Raw genomic sequence first — 20,638 nt, 5'->3', positions numbered from 1 at the left:
GTCTGGAGTCATGTACTGTCTGTCTGGAGTAATGTACTGTCTGTCTGGAGTAATGTACTGTCTGTCTGGAGTAATGTACTGTCTGGCACTAGGTCTGTCTGGAGTACTGTCTGTCTGGAGTCATGTACTGTCTGTCTGGAGTAATGTACTGTCTGTCTGGAGTACTGTCTGTCTGGAGTCATGTACTGTCTGTCTGGATTAATGTACTGTCTGTCTGGAGTAATGTACTGTCTGTCTGGAGTCATGTACTGTCTGTCTGGAGTAATGTACTGTCTGTCTGGAGTACTGTCTGTCTGGAGTCATGTACTGTCTGTCTGGATTAATGTACTGTCTGTCTGGAGTAATGTACTGTCTGTCTGGAATCATGTACTGTACTGTCTGTCTGGAGTCATGTACTGTCTGTCATAGACCACTAGGTCTGTCCAGGTGAGGTTAATGATGAGGATGATGTTCCTGTCCAGGTGAGCGTTCCCAGGCTCTGAAGACGAAGGAGAGGATGGCTCAGGTCACCACTACAGGGGCGGTGACACCGGGTCAGGGTTTTGGCCGAGGTTCGTCTCAACCCAACCTGTCGACCTCCTACAGCGAGGAGTACGGCAAGTCGGAGGGGTCACCTGCATCTTACCACGGCTGTGAGTAGATCTAACTATATTACACACACACACACACACACACACACACACACACACACACACAGGCTTAGACACTAAGGGTTTTAGATGGTGTTGGAGGTTTGATCTTTCTTCTTCCTAAAACCAGCGTCCAATCAAAACTCCTCTTTCTTTACCTTTCAGCTCGTTTCACGTTAATTTAGCTTTTATAGGGACCTTCGGAAACAACTTTTCAGACGAACACCACAACACGTAGACCCCCCCCCCCCAAAAAAGGCCGACTTAGTACCACCTCTCTGTCAACAGAGCTCGGTGCTTATTATGGGATGTTTTAGGTTACACAATCCCACCTTTTTTGGGGGGGTAGCATGTTAATGACATGTTGGAGATAGACCCTACTGAACCATTCAGAACACAAAGAATTATACTTGTCTTGTTAAAATGTACTTTATAACATAAGGAAGGGACATTCTGTCACCAAAGTGCGTTTTCCCCCGCTTTGGGCAGAGGGGAGACACCCATGTTCCCGTTCTGGACTCTGTTCCCCTTCCTCTTTCACGTGGCTGGAGTCTGTTCCCCTCCCTCCTTCACGTGACTGGAGCCTGTTCCCCTTCCCTCCTTCACGTGACTGGAGTCTGTTCCCCTCCCTCCTTCACCCTACTGGAGTTTGTTCTTCCCTCCTTCATTTGACTGGAATCTGTTCCCCTTCCCTCCTTCACGTGACTGGAGTCTGTTCCCCTTCCCTCCTTCACGTGACTGGAGTCTGTTCCCCTTCCCTCCTTCGCGTGACTGGAATCTGTTCCCCTCCCTCCTTCACCCTACTGGAGTTTGTTCTTCCCTCCTTCACGTGACTGGAATCTGTTCCCCTTCCCTCCTTCATTTGACTGGAGTCTGTTCCCCTTCCCTCCTTCATTTGACTGGAATCTATTCCCCTTCCCTCCTTCACGTGACTGGAGTCTGTTCCCCTTCCCTCCTTCACGTGACTGGAGTCTGTTCCCCTTCCCTCCTTCACGTGACTGGAATCTGTTCCCCTTCCCTCCTTCATTTGACTGGAGTCTGTTCCCCTTCCCTCCTTCATTTGACTGGAATCTATTCCCCTTCCCTCCTTCACGTGACTGGAGTCTGTTCCCCTTCCCTCCTTCACGTGACTGGAGTCTGTTCCCCTTCCCTCCTTCACGTGACTGGAGTCTGTTCCCCTTCCCTCCTTCATTTGACTGGAGTCTGTTCCCCTTCCCTCCTTCACGTGACTGGAGTCTGTTCCCCTTCCCTCCTTCACGTGACTGGAGTCTGTTCCCCTTCCCTCCTTCACGTGACTGGAGTCTGTTCCCCTTCCCTCCTTCACGTGACTGGAGTCTGTTCCCCTTCCCTCCTTCGCGTGACTGGAATCTGTTCCCCTCCCTCCTTCACCCTACTGGAGTTTGTTCTTCCCTCCTTCACGTGACTGGAATCTGTTCCCCTTCCCTCCTTCATTTGACTGGAGTCTGTTCCCCTTCCCTCCTTCATTTGACTGGAATCTATTCCCCTTCCCTCCTTCACGTGACTGGAGTCTGTTCCCCTTCCCTCCTTCACGTGACTGGAGTCTGTTCCCCTTCCCTCCTTCACGTGACTGGAGTCTGTTCCCCTTCCCTCCTTCATTTGACTGGAGTCTGTTCCCCTTCCCTCCTTCACGTGACTGGAGTCTGTTCCCCTTCCCTCCTTCACGTGACTGGAGTCTGTTCCCCTTCCCTCCTTCACGTGACTGGAGTCTGTTCCCCTTCTCTCCTTCACGTGACTGGAGTCTGTTCCCCTTCTCTCCTTCACGTGACTGGAGTCTGTTCCCCTTCCCTCCTTCACGTGACTGGAGTCTGTTCCCCTTCCCTCCTTCACGTGACTGGAGTCTGTTCCCTCCTTTACGTGACTGCAATCTGTTCTTCTTCTCTGGAGAGCTCCGTGTTTATCTCCCCTTCACGTGGAGAGAGAAGAAACAACAGTTCCTCTCTCTCTGGCCCCAGTCACCTCTGACCTCTAACCTTTAGGTCACAGCAGTGGTACTCCAAGGTCTCACCTCCGTGTGTGTGTGTGTGGTGTGTGTGTGGTTTTGATACATGTGGTGGAAACTGTAGCAGCTGACTCATCATCCTCCTCCTCTGAAGGAAGCAGAGATCAGCCAATAGAAACGAGGCTGGACAGGCACTGGCCAATGAGAGTGGGGCTGGAGGGTGTTGCCAGGGAACATTTTTGAGATTCCAGACAGTGGAAGGTTCTGGGTATTGTTCACCAAGGCTGTGGAGTGACTCCCCCTCTCTCCTCTGGCGTCTCATTGGTCTCTCCCTCTCCTTAGGGTTAATATAATGTATAATGAGGTTATAATGCAAGGTGTGTAGTGTCTTTATGAGACAGGGTTAGTATAATGTATCAGTAGATGGTCTGTGTTCAGGTCTGAGGTTATAATGTGTCTTTATGAGACAGGGTCAGTATAATGTATCAGTAGATGGTCTGTGTTCAGGTCTGAGGTTATAATGTGTCTTTATGAGAGGGTTAGTATAATGTATCAGTAGATGGTCTGTGTTCAGGTCTGAGGTTATAATGTATCAGTAGATGGTCTGTGTTCAGGTCTGAGGTTATAATGTGTCTTTATGAGACAGGGTCAGTATAATGTATCAGTAGACGGTCTGTGTTCAGGTCTGAGGTTATAATGTATCAGTAGATGGTCTGTGTTCAGGTCTGAGGTTATAATGTATCAGTAGATGGTCTGTGTTCAGGTCTGAGGTTATAATGTATCAGTAGATGGTCTGTGTTCAGGTCTGAGGTTATAATGTGTCTTTATGAGACAGGGTCAGTATAATGTACCAGTAGATGGTCTGTGTTCAGGTCTGAGGTTATAATGTGTCTTTATGAGACAGGGTCAGTATAAGGTATCAGTAGATGGTCTGTGTTCAGGTCTGAGGTTATAATGTGTCTTTATGAGACAGGGTCAGTATAAGGTATCAGTAGATGGTCTGTGTTCAGGTCTGAGGTTATAATGTGTCTTTATGAGACAGGGTCAGTATAATGTATCAGTAGATGGTCTGTGTTCAGGTCTGAGGTTATAATGTATCAGTAGATGGTCTGTGTTCAGGTCTGAGGTTATAATGTGTCTTTATGAGACAGGGTCAGTATAATGTATCAGTAGATGGTCTGTGTTCAGGTCTGAGGTTATAATGTGTCTTTATGAGACAGGGTCAGTATAATGTATCAGTAGATGGTCTGTGTTCAGGTCTGAGGTTATAATGTATCAGTAGATGGTCTGTGTTCAGGTCTGAGGTTATAATGTGTCTTTATGAGACAGGGTCAGTATAATGTATCAGTAGATGGTCTGTGTTCAGGTCTGAGGTTATAATGTGTCTTTATGAGACAGGGTTTGTTGTACCGAGAGATACTGGAGCTATATTTATACATCACTAGGATCTCTCTGTCTGTAGGCTGACTGGCTGGCTGGCTGGCTGGCTGGCTCACTGGCTGACTGGCTTGCTCGCTGGCTGACTGGCTGACTGGCTGACTGGCTGGCTGGCTGGCTGGCTGGCTGGCTGGCTGGCTGGCTGGCTCGATGGCTGGCTGGCTGATATTAACACATCACTAGGATCTCTGTTGTGTTCAACCTTAGACTGAACAGACACCTAGACTACCAATGTGTAGACTCAGTAGGGATTAGGATGGAGTCTGAATCAGACTGAATATATAGTGGGTTAGGATGGAGTCTGAATCAGACTGAATATGTAGTGGGTTAGGATGGAGTCTCAATCAGACTGAATATGTAGTGGGTTAGGATGGAGTCAGACTGAACATGTAGTGGGTTAGGATGGAGTCTGACTGAATATGTAGTGGGTTAGGATGGAGTCTGACTGAATATGTAGTGGGTTAGGATGGAGTCTGACTGAATATGTAGTGGGTTAGGATGGAGTCTGTCTGAATATGTAGTGGGTTAGGATGGAGTCTGACTGAATATGTAGTGGGTTAGGATGGAGTCAGACTGAACATGTAGTGGGTTAGGATGGAGTCTGACTGAATATGTAGTGGGTTAGGATGGAGTCTGACTGAATATGTAGTGGGTTAGGATGGAGTCTGACTGAATATGTAGTGGGTTAGGATGGAGTCTGACTGAATATGTAGTGGGTTAGGATGGAGTCTGTCTGAATATGTAGTGGGTTAGGATGGATGGAGTCTGACTGAATATGTAGTGGGTTAGGATGGATGGAGTCTGACTGAATATGTAGTGGGTTAGGATGGAGTCTGACTGAATATGTAGTGGGTTAGGATGGAGTCTGACTGAATATGTAGTGGGTTAGGATGGAGTCTGACTGAATATGTAGTGGGTTAGGATGGAGTCTGACTGAATATGTAGTGGGTTAGGATGGAGTCTGACTGAATATGTAGTGGGTTAGGATGGAGTCTGACTGAATATGTAGTGGGTTAGGATGGAGTCTGACTGAACATGTAGTGGGTTAGGATGGAGTCTGACTGAATATGTAGTGGGTTAGGATGGAGTCTGACTGAATATGTAGTGGGTTAGGATGGAGTCTGACTGAACATGTAGTGGGTTAGGATGGAGTCTGTCTGGATATGTAGTGGGTTAGGATGGAGTCTGACTGAACATGTAGTGGGTTAGGATGGAGTCTGACTGAATATGTAGTGGGTTAGGATGGAGTCTGACTGAATATGTAGTGGGTTAGGATGGAGTCTGACTGAATATTTAGTGGGTTAGGATGGAGTCTGACTGAATATGTAGTGGGTTAGGATGGAGTCTGACTGAATATGTAGTGGGTTAGGATGGAGTCTGACTGAATATGTAGTGGGTTAGGATGGATGGAGTCTGACTGAATATGTAGTGGGTTAGGATGGAGTCTGACTGAATATGTAGTGGGTTAGGATGGAGTCTGACTGAATATGTAGTGGGTTAGGATGGAGTCTCAATCAGACTGAATATGTAGTGGGTTAGGATGGAGTCTGTCTGAATATGTAGTGGGTTAGGATGGAGTCTGACTGAATATGTAGTGGGTTAGGATGGAGTCTCAATCAGACTGAATATGTAGTGGGTTAGGATGGAGTCTGTCTGAATATGTAGTGGGTTAGGATGGAGTCTGACTGAATATGTAGTGGGTTAGGATGGAGTCTGACTGAATATGTAGTGGGTTAGGATGGAGTCTGTCTGAATATGTAGTGGGTTAGGATGGAGTCTCAATCAGACTGAATATGTAGTGGGTTAGGATGGAGTCTGTCTGAATATGTAGTGGGTTAGGATGGAGTCTGACTGAATATGTAGTGGGTTAGGATGGAGTCTGTCTGAATATGTAGTGGGTTAGGATGGAGTCTGTCTGAATATGTAGTGGGTTAGGATGGAGTCTGACTGAACATGTAGTGGGTTAGGATGGAGTCTGACTGAATATGTAGTGGGTTAGGATGGAGTCTGACTGAATATGTAGTGGGTTAGGATGGAGTCTGACTGAACATGTAGTGGGTTAGGATGGAGTCTGACTGAATATGTAGTGGGTTAGGATGGAGTCTGACTGAATATGTAGTGGGTTAGGATGGAGTCTGACTGAACATGTAGTGGGTTAGGATGGAGTCTGTCTGGATATGTAGTGGGTTAGGATGGAGTCTGACTGAACATGTAGTGGGTTAGGATGGAGTCTGACTGAATATGTAGTGGGTTAGGATGGAGTCTGACTGAATATGTAGTGGGTTAGGATGGAGTCTGACTGAATATGTAGTGGGTTAGGATGGAGTCTGACTGAATATGTAGTGGGTTAGGATGGAGTCTGACTGAACATGTAGTGGGTTAGGATGGAGTCTGACTGAATATGTAGTGGGTTAGGATGGAGTCTGACTGAATATGTAGTGGGTTAGGATGGAGTCTGACTGAATATGTAGTGGGTTAGGATGGAGTCTGTCTGAATATGTAGTGGGTTAGGATGGAGTCTGACTGAATATGTAGTGGGTTAGGATGGAGTCTGACTGAATATGTAGTGGGTTAGGATGGAGTCTGACTGAACATGTAGTGGGTTAGGATGGAGTCTGACTGAATATGTAGTGGGTTAGGATGGAGTCTGACTGAATATGTAGTGGGTTAGGATGGAGTCTGACTGAACATGTAGTGGGTTAGGATGGAGTCTGTCTGGATATGTAGTGGGTTAGGATGGAGTCTGACTGAACATGTAGTGGGTTAGGATGGAGTCTGACTGAATATGTAGTGGGTTAGGATGGAGTCTGACTGAATATGTAGTGGGTTAGGATGGAGTCTGACTGAATATGTAGTGGGTTAGGATGGAGTCTGACTGAATATGTAGTGGGTTAGGATGGAGTCTGACTGAACATGTAGTGGGTTAGGATGGAGTCTGACTGAATATGTAGTGGGTTAGGATGGAGTCTGACTGAATATGTAGTGGGTTAGGATGGAGTCTGACTGAACATGTAGTGGGTTAGGATGGAGTCTGTCTGGATATGTAGTGGGTTAGGATGGAGTCTGACTGAACATGTAGTGGGTTAGGATGGAGTCTGACTGAATATGTAGTGGGTTAGGATGGAGTCTGACTGAATATGTAGTGGGTTAGGATGGAGTCTGACTGAATATGTAGTGGGTTAGGATGGAGTCTGACTGAATATGTAGTGGGTTAGGATGGAGTCTGACTGAATATGTAGTGGGTTAGGATGGAGTCTGACTGAATATGTAGTGGGTTAGGATGGAGTCTGACTGAATATGTAGTGGGTTAGGATGGATGGAGTCTGACTGAATATGTAGTGGGTTAGGATGGAGTCTGACTGAACATGTAGTGGGTTAGGATGGAGTCTGACTGAACATGTAGTGGGTTAGGATGGAGTCTGACTGAACATGTAGTGGGTTAGGATGGAGTGTCTGAACATGTAGTGGGTTAGGATGGAGTCTGTCTGAATATGTAGTGGGTTAGGATGGAGTCTGACTGAACATGTAGTGGGTTAGGATGGAGTCTGACTGAATATGTAGTGGGTTAGGATGGAGTCTGACTGAATATGTAGTGGGTTAGGATGGAGTCAGACTGAACATGTAGTGGGTTAGGATGGAGTCTGACTGAATATGTAGTGGGTTAGGATGGAGTCTGACTGAATATGTAGTGGGTTAGGATGGAGTCTGACTGAATATGTAGTGGGTTAGGATGGAGTCTGACTGAATATGTAGTGGGTTAGGATGGAGTCTGTCTGAATATGTAGTGGGTTAGGATGGAGTCTGACTGAATATGTAGTGGGTTAGGATGGAGTCTGACTGAATATGTACTGGGTTAGGATGGATGGAGTCTGACTGAATATGTAGTGGGTTAGGATGGAGTCTGACTGAACATGTAGTGGGTTAGGATGGAGTCTGACTGAATATGTAGTGGGTTAGGATGGAGTCTGTCTGAATATGTAGTGGGTTAGGATGGAGTCTGACTGAATATGTAGTGGGTTAGATGGAGTCTGACTGAATATGTAGTGGGTTAGGATGGAGTCTCAATCAGACTGAATATGTAGTGGGTTAGGATGGAGTCTGACTGAATATGTAGTGGGTTAGGATGGAGTCTGACTGAATATGTAGTGGGTTAGGATGGAGTCTGACTGAATATGTAGTGGGTTCGGATGGAGTCTGACTGAATATGTAGTGGGTTAGGATGGAGTCTGACTGAATATGTAGTGGGTTAGGATGGAGTCTGACTGAATATGTAGTGGGTTAGGATGGAGTCTCAATCAGACTGAATATGTAGTGGGTTAGGATGGAGTCTGTCTGAATATGTAGTGGGTTAGGATGGAGTCTGTCTGAATATGTAGTGGGTTAGGATGGAGTCTCAATCAGACTGAATATGTAGTGGGTTAGGATGGAGTCTGACTGAATATGTAGTGGGTTAGGATGGAGTCTGACTGAATATGTAGTGGGTTAGGATGGAGTCTGTCTGAATATGTAGTGGGTTAGGATGGAGTCTGACTGAATATGTAGTGGGTTAGGATGGAGTCTCAATCAGACTGAATATGTAGTGGGTTAGGATGGAGTCTGTCTGAATATGTAGTGGGTTAGGATGGAGTCTCAATCAGACTGAATATGTAGTGGGTTAGGATGGAGTCTGACTGAATATGTAGTGGGTTAGGATGGAGTCTGTCTGAATATGTAGTGGGTTAGGATGGAGTCTGACTGAATATGTAGTGGGTTAGGATGGAGTCTGACTGAATATGTAGTGGGTTAGGATGGATGGAGTCTGACTGAATATGTAGTGGGTTAGGATGGAGTCTGACTGAACATGTAGTGGGTTAGGATGGAGTCTGACTGAACATGTAGTGGGTTAGGATGGAGTCTGACTGAACATGTAGTGGGTTAGGATGGAGTGTCTGAACATGTAGTGGGTTAGGATGGAGTCTGTCTGAATATGTAGTGGGTTAGGATGGAGTCTGACTGAACATGTAGTGGGTTAGGATGGAGTCTGACTGAATATGTAGTGGGTTAGGATGGAGTCTGACTGAATATGTAGTGGGTTAGGATGGAGTCAGACTGAACATGTAGTGGGTTAGGATGGAGTCTGACTGAATATGTAGTGGGTTAGGATGGAGTCTGACTGAATATGTAGTGGGTTAGGATGGAGTCTGACTGAATATGTAGTGGGTTAGGATGGAGTCTGACTGAATATGTAGTGGGTTAGGATGGAGTCTGTCTGAATATGTAGTGGGTTAGGATGGAGTCTGACTGAATATGTAGTGGGTTAGGATGGAGTCTGACTGAATATGTACTGGGTTAGGATGGATGGAGTCTGACTGAATATGTAGTGGGTTAGGATGGAGTCTGACTGAACATGTAGTGGGTTAGGATGGAGTCTGACTGAATATGTAGTGGGTTAGGATGGAGTCTGTCTGAATATGTAGTGGGTTAGGATGGAGTCTGACTGAATATGTAGTGGGTTAGATGGAGTCTGACTGAATATGTAGTGGGTTAGGATGGAGTCTCAATCAGACTGAATATGTAGTGGGTTAGGATGGAGTCTGACTGAATATGTAGTGGGTTAGGATGGAGTCTGACTGAATATGTAGTGGGTTAGGATGGAGTCTGACTGAATATGTAGTGGGTTCGGATGGAGTCTGACTGAATATGTAGTGGGTTAGGATGGAGTCTGACTGAATATGTAGTGGGTTAGGATGGAGTCTGTCTGAATATGTAGTGGGTTAGGATGGAGTCTGTCTGAATATGTAGTGGGTTAGGATGGAGTCTGACTGAATATGTAGTGGGTTAGGATGGAGTCTCAATCAGACTGAATATGTAGTGGGTTAGGATGGAGTCTGTCTGAATATGTAGTGGGTTAGGATGGAGTCTGTCTGAATATGTAGTGGGTTAGGATGGAGTCTCAATCAGACTGAATATGTAGTGGGTTAGGATGGAGTCTGACTGAATATGTAGTGGGTTAGGATGGAGTCTGACTGAATATGTAGTGGGTTAGGATGGAGTCTGTCTGAATATGTAGTGGGTTAGGATGGAGTCTGACTGAATATGTAGTGGGTTAGGATGGAGTCTCAATCAGACTGAATATGTAGTGGGTTAGGATGGAGTCTGTCTGAATATGTAGTGGGTTAGGATGGAGTCTCAATCAGACTGAATATGTAGTGGGTTAGGATGGAGTCTGACTGAATATGTAGTGGGTTAGGATGGAGTCTGTCTGAATATGTAGTGGGTTAGGATGGAGTCTGACTGAATATGTAGTGGGTTAGGATGGAGTCTGACTGAATATGTAGTGGGTTAGGATGGAGTCTGACTGAATATGTAGTGGGTTAGGATGGAGTCTGACTGAATATGTAGTGGGTTAGGATGGAGTCTGACTGAATATGTAGTGGGTTAGGATGGAGTCTGACTGAATATGTAGTGGGTTAGGATGGAGTCTGACTGAATATGTAGTGGGTTAGGATGGAGTCAGACTGAATATGTAGTGGGTTAGGATGGAGTCTGTCTGAATATGTAGTGGGTTAGGATGTCACAGACAACAGCACAAAGGACAAGAAGGTAGAGACAACAATACATCACACAAAGCAGCCACAACTGTTAGTAAGAGTGTCCATGGTTGAGTCTTTGAATGAAGAGAGATTGAGATCAAACTGTCCAGTTTGAGTGTTAGTTGCAGCTCGTTCCAGTCGCTAGCTGCAGCGAACTGAAAAGACGAGCGACACAGGGATGTTTTCTCTTTGGGGACTTTTTACAGAATGATTCTGATTTTATGACATCTGAATGTGGACAGCTCAGTGCTGCCCCCTTTCATTGATTAACACCAATGGAAGGCTGACCGGGGTACTGCAGGGGGAGAAGGCTCAGTGCTGCCCCCTTTCATTGAGTAACTCCAATGGAAGGCCGACCGGGGTACTGCAGGGGGAGACGGCTCAGTGCTGCCCCCTTTCATTGAGTAACTCCGATGGAAGGCCGACCGGGGTACTGCAGGGGGAGACGGCTCAGTGCTGCCCCCTTTCATTGAGTAACTCCAATGGAAGGCCGACCGGGGTACTGCAGGGGGAGACGGCTCAGTGCTGCCCCCTTTCATTGAGTAACTCCAATGGAAGGCCGACCGGGGTACTGCAGGGGGAGACGGCTCAGTGCTGCCCCCTTTCATTGAGTAACTCCAATGGAAGGCCGACCGGGGTACTGCAGGAGGAGACGGCTCAGTGCTGCCCCCTTTCATTGAGTAACTCCAATGGAAGGCCGTCCGGGTACTGCAGGGGGAGACGGCTCAGTGCTGCCCCCTTTCATTGAGTAACTCCAATGGAAGGCCGTCCGGGGTACTGCAGGGGGAGACGGCTCAGTGCTGCCCCCTTTCATTGAGTAACACCAATGGAAGGCCGTCCGGGGTACTGCAGGGGGAGACGGCTCATTGCTGCCCCCTTTCATTGAGTAACTCCAATGGAAGGCCGTCCGGGGTACTGCAGGGGGAGACGGCTCAGTGCTGCCCCCTTTCATTGAGTAACTCCAATGGAAGGCCGTCCGGGGTACTGCAGGGGGAGACGGCTCAGTGCTGCCCCCTTTCATTGAGTAACCCCAATGGAAGGCCGTCAGGGGTACTGCAGGGGGAGACGGCTCAGTGCTGCCCCCTTTCATTGAGTAACTCCAATGGAAGGCCGTCCGGGGTACTGCAGGGGGAGACGGCTCAGTGCTGCCCCCTTTCATTGAGTAACACCAATGGAAGGCCGTCCGGGGTACTGCAGGGGGAGACGGCTCAGTGCTGCCCCCTTTCATTGAGTAACTCCAACGGAAGGCTGACCGGGGTACTGCAGGAGGAGACGGCTCAGTGCTGCCCCCTTTCATTGAGTAACTCCAATGGAAGGCCGACCGGGGTACTGCAGGGGGAGACGGCTCAGTGCTGCCCCCTTTCATTGAGTAACTCCAATGGAAGGCCGACCGGGGTACTGCAGGGGGAGACGGCTCAGTGCTGCCCCCTTTCATTGAGTAACCCCAATGGAAGGCCGTCAGGGGTACTGCAGGGGGAGACGGCTCAGTGCTGCCCCCTTTCATTGAGTAACTCCAATGGAAGGCCGACCGGGGTACTGCAGGAGGAGACGGCTCAGTGCTGCCCCCTTTCATTAAGTAACTCCAACGGAAGGCTGACCGGGGTACTGCAGGAGGAGACGGCTCAGTGCTGCCCCCTTTCATTGAGTAACTCCAATGGAAGGCCGACCGGGGTACTGCAGGGGGAGACGGCTCAGTGCTGCCCCCTTTCATTGAGTAACTCCAATGGAAGGCCGTCCGGGGTACTGCAGGGGGAGACGGCTCAGTGCTGCCCCCTTTCATTGAGTAACTCCAATGGAAGGCCGTCCGGGGTACTGCAGGGGGAGACGGCTCAGTGCTGCCCCCTTTCATTGAGTAAATCCAATGGAAGGCCGACCGGGGTACTGCAGGGGGAGACGGCTCAGTGCTGCCCCCTTTCATTGAGTAACTCCAATGGAAGGCCGTCCGGGGTACTGCAGGGGGAGACGGCTCAGTGCTGCCCCCTTTCATTGAGTAACTCCAATGGAAGGCCGACCGGGGTACTGCAGGGGGAGACGGGACATTCAGAGGGGGAAGAGGGGGGGGGGGGGTGGGTGAAGAGTGGGAGAGGCAGCAAAGCAAGGCAGACCGAAAGTAGAAAATGTATGATGTCATCAGTCTCCGACCATGCTGTCGTCGTCTACTCCCGCCCCCGCCTCTGTTCCCACGGAAACAACACACTCACTGTTTCCAGCCACAGTCGCATAGAAGCTGCTCGCGTGTGTGTGTGTGTAGTTTAGCAGTCATAATGTCGTCTGTCTGATCTCTCTAGTCTTGTACTACAGTGTCCGTTCTGCTGAGGCATGTCTAACGTCTGTGTGTGTGTGTGTCTGGTGTGTGTGTGTCTGGTGTGTGTGTGTGTCTGGTGTGTGTGTGTGTGTCTGGTGTGTGTGTGTATGTCTGGTGTGTGTGTGTGTCTGGTGTGTGTGTGTATGTCTGGTGTGTGTGTGTCTGGTGTGTGTGTAGTTTAGCAGTCATAATGTCGTCTGTTTGATCTCTCTAGTCTAGTACTACAGTGTCCGTTCTGCTGAGGCATGTCTAACGTCTGTGTGTCTGGTGTGTGTGTGTGTGTGTGTAGCCACGTCTCCGGTTCCAGGCTCAGAGTTGGAGCAGGCCCGCCCCCAGACCAGCGGAGAGGAGGAGCTACAGCTGCAGCTAGCCCTGGCCATGAGCAGAGAGGCTGCTGAACAGGTACACACACACACACACACATACAGTGCCTTGCGAAAGTATTCGGCCCCCTTGAACTTTGCGACCTTTTGCCACATTTCAGGCTTCAAACATAAAGATATAAAACTGTATTTTTTTGTGAAGAACCAACAACAAGTGGGACACAATCATGAAGTGGAACGACATTTATTGGATATTTCAAACTTTTTTAACAAATCAAAAACTGAAAAATTGGGCGTGCAAAATTATTCAGCCCCTTTACTTTCAGTGCAGCAAACTCTCTCCAGAAGTTCAGTGAGGATCTCTGAGGAGACGGCCCTGCTGCGATTACAGCTCTCTCTGTGTCTCTCTGTCTCTCTCGCTCCCTGTGTGTCCCTGTCTCTCTCTGTGTAGGAGGACAGGATGCGTCGGGGAGATGACCTGAGACTCCAGATGGCACTCGAGGAGAGTCGTAAAGGAAAAGCCCTCGGTGATACCGGCTCTGGAAAACTAGCCAAGAAGAAGAGAGAGGTACAGACAGAGAACTATCTAAACTAGCCAAGAAGAAGAGAGAGGTACAGACAGAACTATCTAAACTAGCCAAGAAGAAGAGAGAGGTACAGACATAACTATCTAAACTAGCCAAGAAGAAGAGAGAGGTACAGACAGAACTCTCAGTGTTTCCCATGTTATGGCTGTAGGTTGGTAGTCTGTTTTTCTCATAGCTGATTGGCCCTCATGAGACTCCTGCTGGGCTGACTGATTAACCCTCATGAGACTGCTGCTGGGCTGACTGATTGACCCTCATGAGACTCCTGCTGGGCTGACTGATTAACCCTCATGAGACTGCTGCTGGGCTGACTGATTGACCCTCATGAGACTCCTGCCGGGCTGACTGACTGACCCTCATGAGACTGCTGGCTGGGCTGACTGACTGACCCTCATGAGACTGCTGCTGGGCTGACTGACTGACCCTCATGAGACTGCTGGCTGGGCTGACTGACTGACCCTCATGAGACTGCTGCTGGGCTGACTGACTGACCCTCATGAGACTGCTGGCTGGGCTGACTGACTGACCCTCATGAGACTGCTGCTGGGCTGACTGACTGACCCTCATGAGACTGCTGCTGGGCTGACTGACTGACCCTCATGAGACTGCTGCTGTGTGGACTGATTGACGCTCATGAGACCCCTGCTGGGCTGACTGATTGACCCTCATGAGACTGCTGACTGATTGACCCTCATGAGACTCCAGCCGGGCTGACTGATTGACCCTCATGAGACTGCTGACTGATTGACCCTCATGAGACTGCTGACTGATTGACCCTCATGAGACTGCTGACTGATTGACCCTCATGAGACTGCTGACTGATTGACCCTCATGAGACTATTGCTGAGCTGACTGATTGACCCCTCATGAGACTCCTGCTGGTCTGACTGCTTGACCCTCATGAGACTGATGACTGATTGACCCTCATGAGACTGCTGACTGATTGACCCCTCATGAGACTGCTGCCTGGCTGACCCCTCATGAGACTGCTGACTGATTGACCCCTCATGAGACTGCTGACTGATTGACCCCTCATGAGAATGCTGACTGATTGACCCCTCATGAGACCCCTGCTGGGCTGGCTGATTGACCCCTCATGAGACTGCTGACTGATTGACCCCTCATGAGACTGCTGACTGATTGACCCCTCATGAGACTGCTGACTGATTGACCCCTCATGAGACCCCTGCTGGGCTGACTGATTGACCCTCATGAGACTGCTGACTGATTGACCCTCATGAGACTCCAGCCGGGCTGACTGATTGACCCTCATGAGACTGCTGACTGCTTGACCCTCATGAGACTGCTGACTGATTGACCCTCATGAGACTGCTGACTGATTGACCCCTCATGAGACTGCTGGCTGATTGACCCTCATGAGACTGCTGACTGATTGACCCCTCATGAGACTGCTGACTGATTGACCCTCATGAGACTGCTGACTGATTGACCCCTCATGAGACTGCTGACTGATTGACCCCTCATGAGACTGCTGCCTGGCTGACTGATTGACCCTCATGAGACTGCTGACTGATTGACCCCTCATGAGACTGCTGCTGGGCTGACTGATTGACCCCTCATGAGACTGCTGACTGATTGACCCCTCATGAGAATGCTGACTGATTGACCCCTCATGAGAATGCTGACTGATTGACCCCTCATGAGACTGCTGACTGATTGACCCCTCATGAGACTGCTGACTGATTGACCCCTCATGAGAATGCTGACTGATTGACCCCTCATGAGACTGCTGACTGATTGACCCCTCATGAGACTGCTGACTGATTGACCCCTCATGAGACTGCTGACTGATTGACCCCTCATGAGACTGCTGCTGGGCTGACTGATTAACCCCTCATGAGACTGCTGCTGGGCTGACTGATTGACCCCTCATGAGACTGCTGACTGATTGACCCTCATGAGACTGCTGCTGGGCTGACTGACTGACCCTCATGAGACTGCTGCTGTGTGGACTGATTGACGCTCATGAGACCCCTGCTGGGCTGACTGATTGACCCTCATGAGACTGCTGACTGATTGACCCTCATGAGACTCCAGCCGGGCTGACTGATTGACCCTCATGAGACTGCTGACTGATTGACCCTCATGAGACTGCTGACTGATTGACCCTCATGAGACTGCTGACTGATTGACCCTCATGAGACTGCTGACTGATTGACCCTCATGAGACTATTGCTGAGCTGACTGATTGACCCCTCATGAGACTCCTGCTGGTCTGACTGCTTGACCCTCATGAGACTGATGACTGATTGACCCTCATGAGACTGCTGACTGATTGACCCCTCATGAGACTGCTGCCTGGCTGACCCCTCATGAGACTGCTGACTGATTGACCCCTCATGAGACTGCTGACTGATTGACCCCTCATGAGAATGCTGACTGATTGACCCCTCATGAGACCCCTGCTGGGCTGGCTGATTGACCCCTCATGAGACTGCTGACTGATTGACCCCTCATGAGACTGCTGACTGATTGACCCCTCATGAGACTGCTGACTGATTGACCCCTCATGAGACCCCTGCTGGGCTGACTGATTGACCCTCATGAGACTGCTGACTGATTGACCCTCATGAGACTCCAGCCGGGCTGACTGATTGACCCTCATGAGACTGCTGACTGCTTGACCCTCATGAGACTGCTGACTGATTGACCCTCATGAGACTGCTGACTGATTGACCCCTCATGAGACTGCTGGCTGATTGACCCTCATGAGACTGCTGACTGATTGACCCCTCATGAGACTGCTGACTGATTGACCCTCATGAGACTGCTGACTGATTGACCCCTCATGAGACTGCTGACTGATTGACCCCTCATGAGACTGCTGCCTGGCTGACTGATTGACCCTCATGAGACTGCTGACTGATTGACCCCTCATGAGACTGCTGCTGGGCTGACTGATTGACCCCTCATGAGACTGCTGACTGATTGACCCCTCATGAGAATGCTGACTGATTGACCCCTCATGAGAATGCTGACTGATTGACCCCTCATGAGACTGCTGACTGATTGACCCCTAGTGAGACTGCTGACTGATTGACCCCTCATGAGAATGCTGACTGATTGACCCCTCATGAGACTGCTGACTGATTGACCCCTCATGAGACTGCTGACTGATTGACCCCTCATGAGACTGCTGACTGATTGACCCCTCATGAGACTGCTGCTGGGCTGACTGATTAACCCCTCATGAGACTGCTGCTGGGCTGACTGATTGACCCCTCATGAGACTGCTGACTGATTGACCCTCATGAGACTGCTGACTGATTGACCCCTCATGAGACTGCTGACTGATTGACCCCTCATGAGACTGCTGACTGATTGACCCCTCATGAGACCCCTGCTGGGCTGACTGATTGACCCTCATGAGACTGCTGACTGATTGACCCTCATGAGACTCCAGCCGGGCTGACTGAGTGACCCTCATGAGACTGCTGACTGCTTGACCCTCATGAGACTGCTGACTGATTGACCCTCATGAGACTGCTGACTGATTGACCCCTCATGAGACTGCTGTCTGATTGACCCTCATGAGACTGCTGACTGATTGACCCCTCATGAGACTGCTGACTGATTGACCCTCATGAGACTGCTGACTGATTGACCCCTCATGAGACTGCTGACTGATTGACCCCTCATGAGACTGCTGCCTGGCTGACTGATTGACCCTCATGAGACTGCTGACTGATTGACCCCTCATGAGACTGCTGCTGGGCTGACTGATTGACCCCTCATGAGACTGCTGACTGATTGACCCCTCATGAGAATGCTGACTGATTGACCCCTCATGAGAATGCTGACTGATTGACCCCTCATGAGACTGCTGACTGATTGACCCCTCATGAGACTGCTGACTGATTGACCCCTCATGAGAATGCTGACTGATTGACCCCTCATGAGACTGCTGACTGATTGACCCCTCATGAGACTGCTGACTGATTGACCCCTCATGAGACTGCTGACTGATTGACCCCTCATGAGACTGCTGCTGGGCTGACTGATTAACCCCTCATGAGACTGCTGCTGGGCTGACTGATTGACCCCTCATGAGACTGCTGACTGATTGACCCTCATGAGACTGCTGACTGATTGACCCCTCATGAGACTGCTGACTGATTGACCCCTCATGAGACTGCTGCTGGGCTGACTGATTGACCCCTCATGAGACTGCTGACTGATTGACCCCTCATGAGACTGCTGACTGATTGACCCCTCATGAGACTGCTGACTGATTGACCCCTCATGAGACTGCTGCTGGGCTGACTGATTGACCCCTCATGAGACTGCTGACTGATTGACCCTCATGAGAATGCTGACTGATTGACCCCTCATGAGACTGCTGCTGGGCTGACTGATTGACCCCTCATGAGACTGCTGGCTGATTGACCCCTCATGAGACTGCTGCTGGGCTGACTGATTGACCCCTCATGAGACTGCTGGCTGATTGACCCCTCATGAGACTGCTGCTGGGCTGACTGATTGTTTCTCGTTAGGACGGTTGTTTTTGTCTCTGTCAGGGTTTCTGTCACCCGACCTCAGGCTGATTTTTAAAATGCATTCGAAAGACGATAAATAAAATGGGTGCCGTCCAATCGGAGCAGGAACAAAGATCCCACCTGAAATACCGGCCAATGTTTTTTATTTATAAAATAAAAAAAATCACCTTTATTTAACCAGGTAGGCTAGTTGAGAACAAGTTTTCATTTGCAACTGCGACCTGGCCAAGATAAAGCATAGCAGTGTGAACAGACAACACAGAGTTACACATGGAGTAAACAATTAACAAGTCAATAACACAGTAGAAAAAAGGAGAGTCTATATATACATTGTGTGCAAAAGGCATGAGGAGGTAGGCGAATAATTACAATTTTGCAGGTTAACACTGGAGTGATAAATGATCAGATGGTCATGTACAGGTAGAGATATAGAGAGGTAGAGATGTAGAGAGAGAGAGCTTTACATCTCATCACACAGCTGATTGAAATATCGGTTGATGTAGAGGGAGAGAGAGAGAGACAGCTTTACATCCCATCACACAGCTGATTGAAATACTGGTCGATGTAGAGAGAGAGAGAGAGACAGCTTTACATCTCATCACACAGCTGATTGAAATACCGGTCGATGTAGAGAGAGACAGCTTTACATCTCATCACACAGCTGATTGAAATACCGGTCGATGTAGAGAGAGAGAGAGAGACAGCTTTACATCTCATCACACAGCTGATTGAAATACTGGTCGATGTAGAGAGAGAGAGAGACAGCTTTACATCTCATCACACAGCTGATTGAAATACCGGTCGATGTAGAGAGAGAGAGACAGCTTTACATCTCATCACACAGCTGATTGAAATACCGGTCGATGTAGAGAGAGAGAGAGACAGCTTTACATCCCATCACACAGCTGATTGAAATACCGGTCGATGTAGAGAGAGAGAGAGACAGCTTTACATCTCATCACACAGCTGATTGAAATACCGGTCGATGTAGAGAGAGAGAGACAGCTTTACATCTCATCACACAGCTGATTGAAATACCGGTCGATGTAGAGAGAGAGAGAGACAGCTTTACATCTCATCACACAGCTGATTGAAATACCGGTCGATGTAGAGAGAGAGAGACAGCTTTACATCTCATCACACAGCTGATTGAAATACCGGTCGATGTAGAGAGAGAGAGACAGCTTTACATCCCATCACACAGCTGATTGAAATACCGGTCGATGTAGAGAGAGAGAGAGACAGCTTTACATCCCATCACACAGCTGATTGAAATACCGGTCGATGTAGAGAGAGAGAGAGACAGCTTTACATCTCATCACACAGCTGATTGAAATACCGGTCGATGTAGAGAGAGAGAGACAGCTTTACATCTCATCACACAGCTGATTGAAATACCGGTCGATGTAGAGAGAGACAGCTTTACATCTCATCACACAGCTGATTGAAATACCGGTCGATGTAGAGAGAGAGAGAGAGACAACTTTACATCTCATCACACAGCTGATTGAAATACTGGTCGATGTAGAGAGAGAGAGAGACAGCTTTACATCTCATCACACAGCTGATTGAAATACCGGTCGATGTAGAGAGAGAGAGACAGCTTTACATCTCATCACACAGCTGATTGAAATACCGGTCGATGTAGAGAGAGAGAGAGACAGCTTTACATCCCATCACACAGCTGATTGAAATACCGGTCGATGTAGAGAGAGAGAGAGACAGCTTTACATCTCATCACACAGCTGATTGAAATACCGGTCGATGTAGAGAGAGAGAGACAGCTTTACATCTCATCACACAGCTGATTGAAATACCGGTCGATGTAGAGAGAGAGAGAGACAGCTTTACATCTCATCACACAGCTGATTGAAATACCGGTCGATGTAGAGAGAGAGAGACAGCTTTACATCTCATCACACAGCTGATTGAAATACCGGTCGATGTAGAGAGAGAGAGACAGCTTTACATCCCATCACACAGCTGATTGAAATACCGGTCGATGTAGAGAGAGAGAGAGACAGCTTTACATCCCATCACACAGCTGATTGAAATACCGGTCGATGTAGAGAGAGAGAGAGACAGCTTTACATCTCATCACACAGCTGATTGAAATACCGGTCGATGTAGAGAGAGAGAGACAGCTTTACATCTCATCACACAGCTGATTGAAATACCGGTCGATGTAGAGAGAGAGAGAGACAGCTTTACATCCCATCACACAGCTGATTGAAATACAATCCTAGTCATATTAGCATCCCATGCTAGTTGATGATAATCCTGTTCATATTAGCATCCCATGCTAGTT

At 48.6% G+C, this 20,638-nt stretch overlaps 1 protein-coding gene across 1 annotated transcript in view; it reads left to right on the top strand.

Annotated features, from left to right (window-relative positions):
• Nucleotides 1-20,638, top strand: part of LOC139365264 (epsin-2-like) — a 46,526-nt gene that overhangs the window by 12,589 nt on the left and 13,299 nt on the right. Inside the window, exons 4-6 of the mRNA XM_071102773.1 lie at nucleotides 462-632; nucleotides 13,193-13,305; nucleotides 13,678-13,794. Of these exons, the coding sequence (XP_070958874.1) occupies nucleotides 462-632; nucleotides 13,193-13,305; nucleotides 13,678-13,794 (401 nt within the window). The remainder of the gene's footprint in view (nucleotides 1-461; nucleotides 633-13,192; nucleotides 13,306-13,677; nucleotides 13,795-20,638) is intronic.

The sequence above is a fragment of the Oncorhynchus clarkii genome, chromosome 13 (genome assembly GCF_045791955.1).
Source record: "Oncorhynchus clarkii lewisi isolate Uvic-CL-2024 chromosome 13, UVic_Ocla_1.0, whole genome shotgun sequence".
In the NCBI taxonomy this organism is placed as follows: Eukaryota; Metazoa; Chordata; class Actinopteri; order Salmoniformes; family Salmonidae; genus Oncorhynchus; species Oncorhynchus clarkii.
The sequence above is the reverse complement of the archived record's forward strand: the minus strand, read 5'-3'. Positions and strand labels throughout refer to the sequence as shown.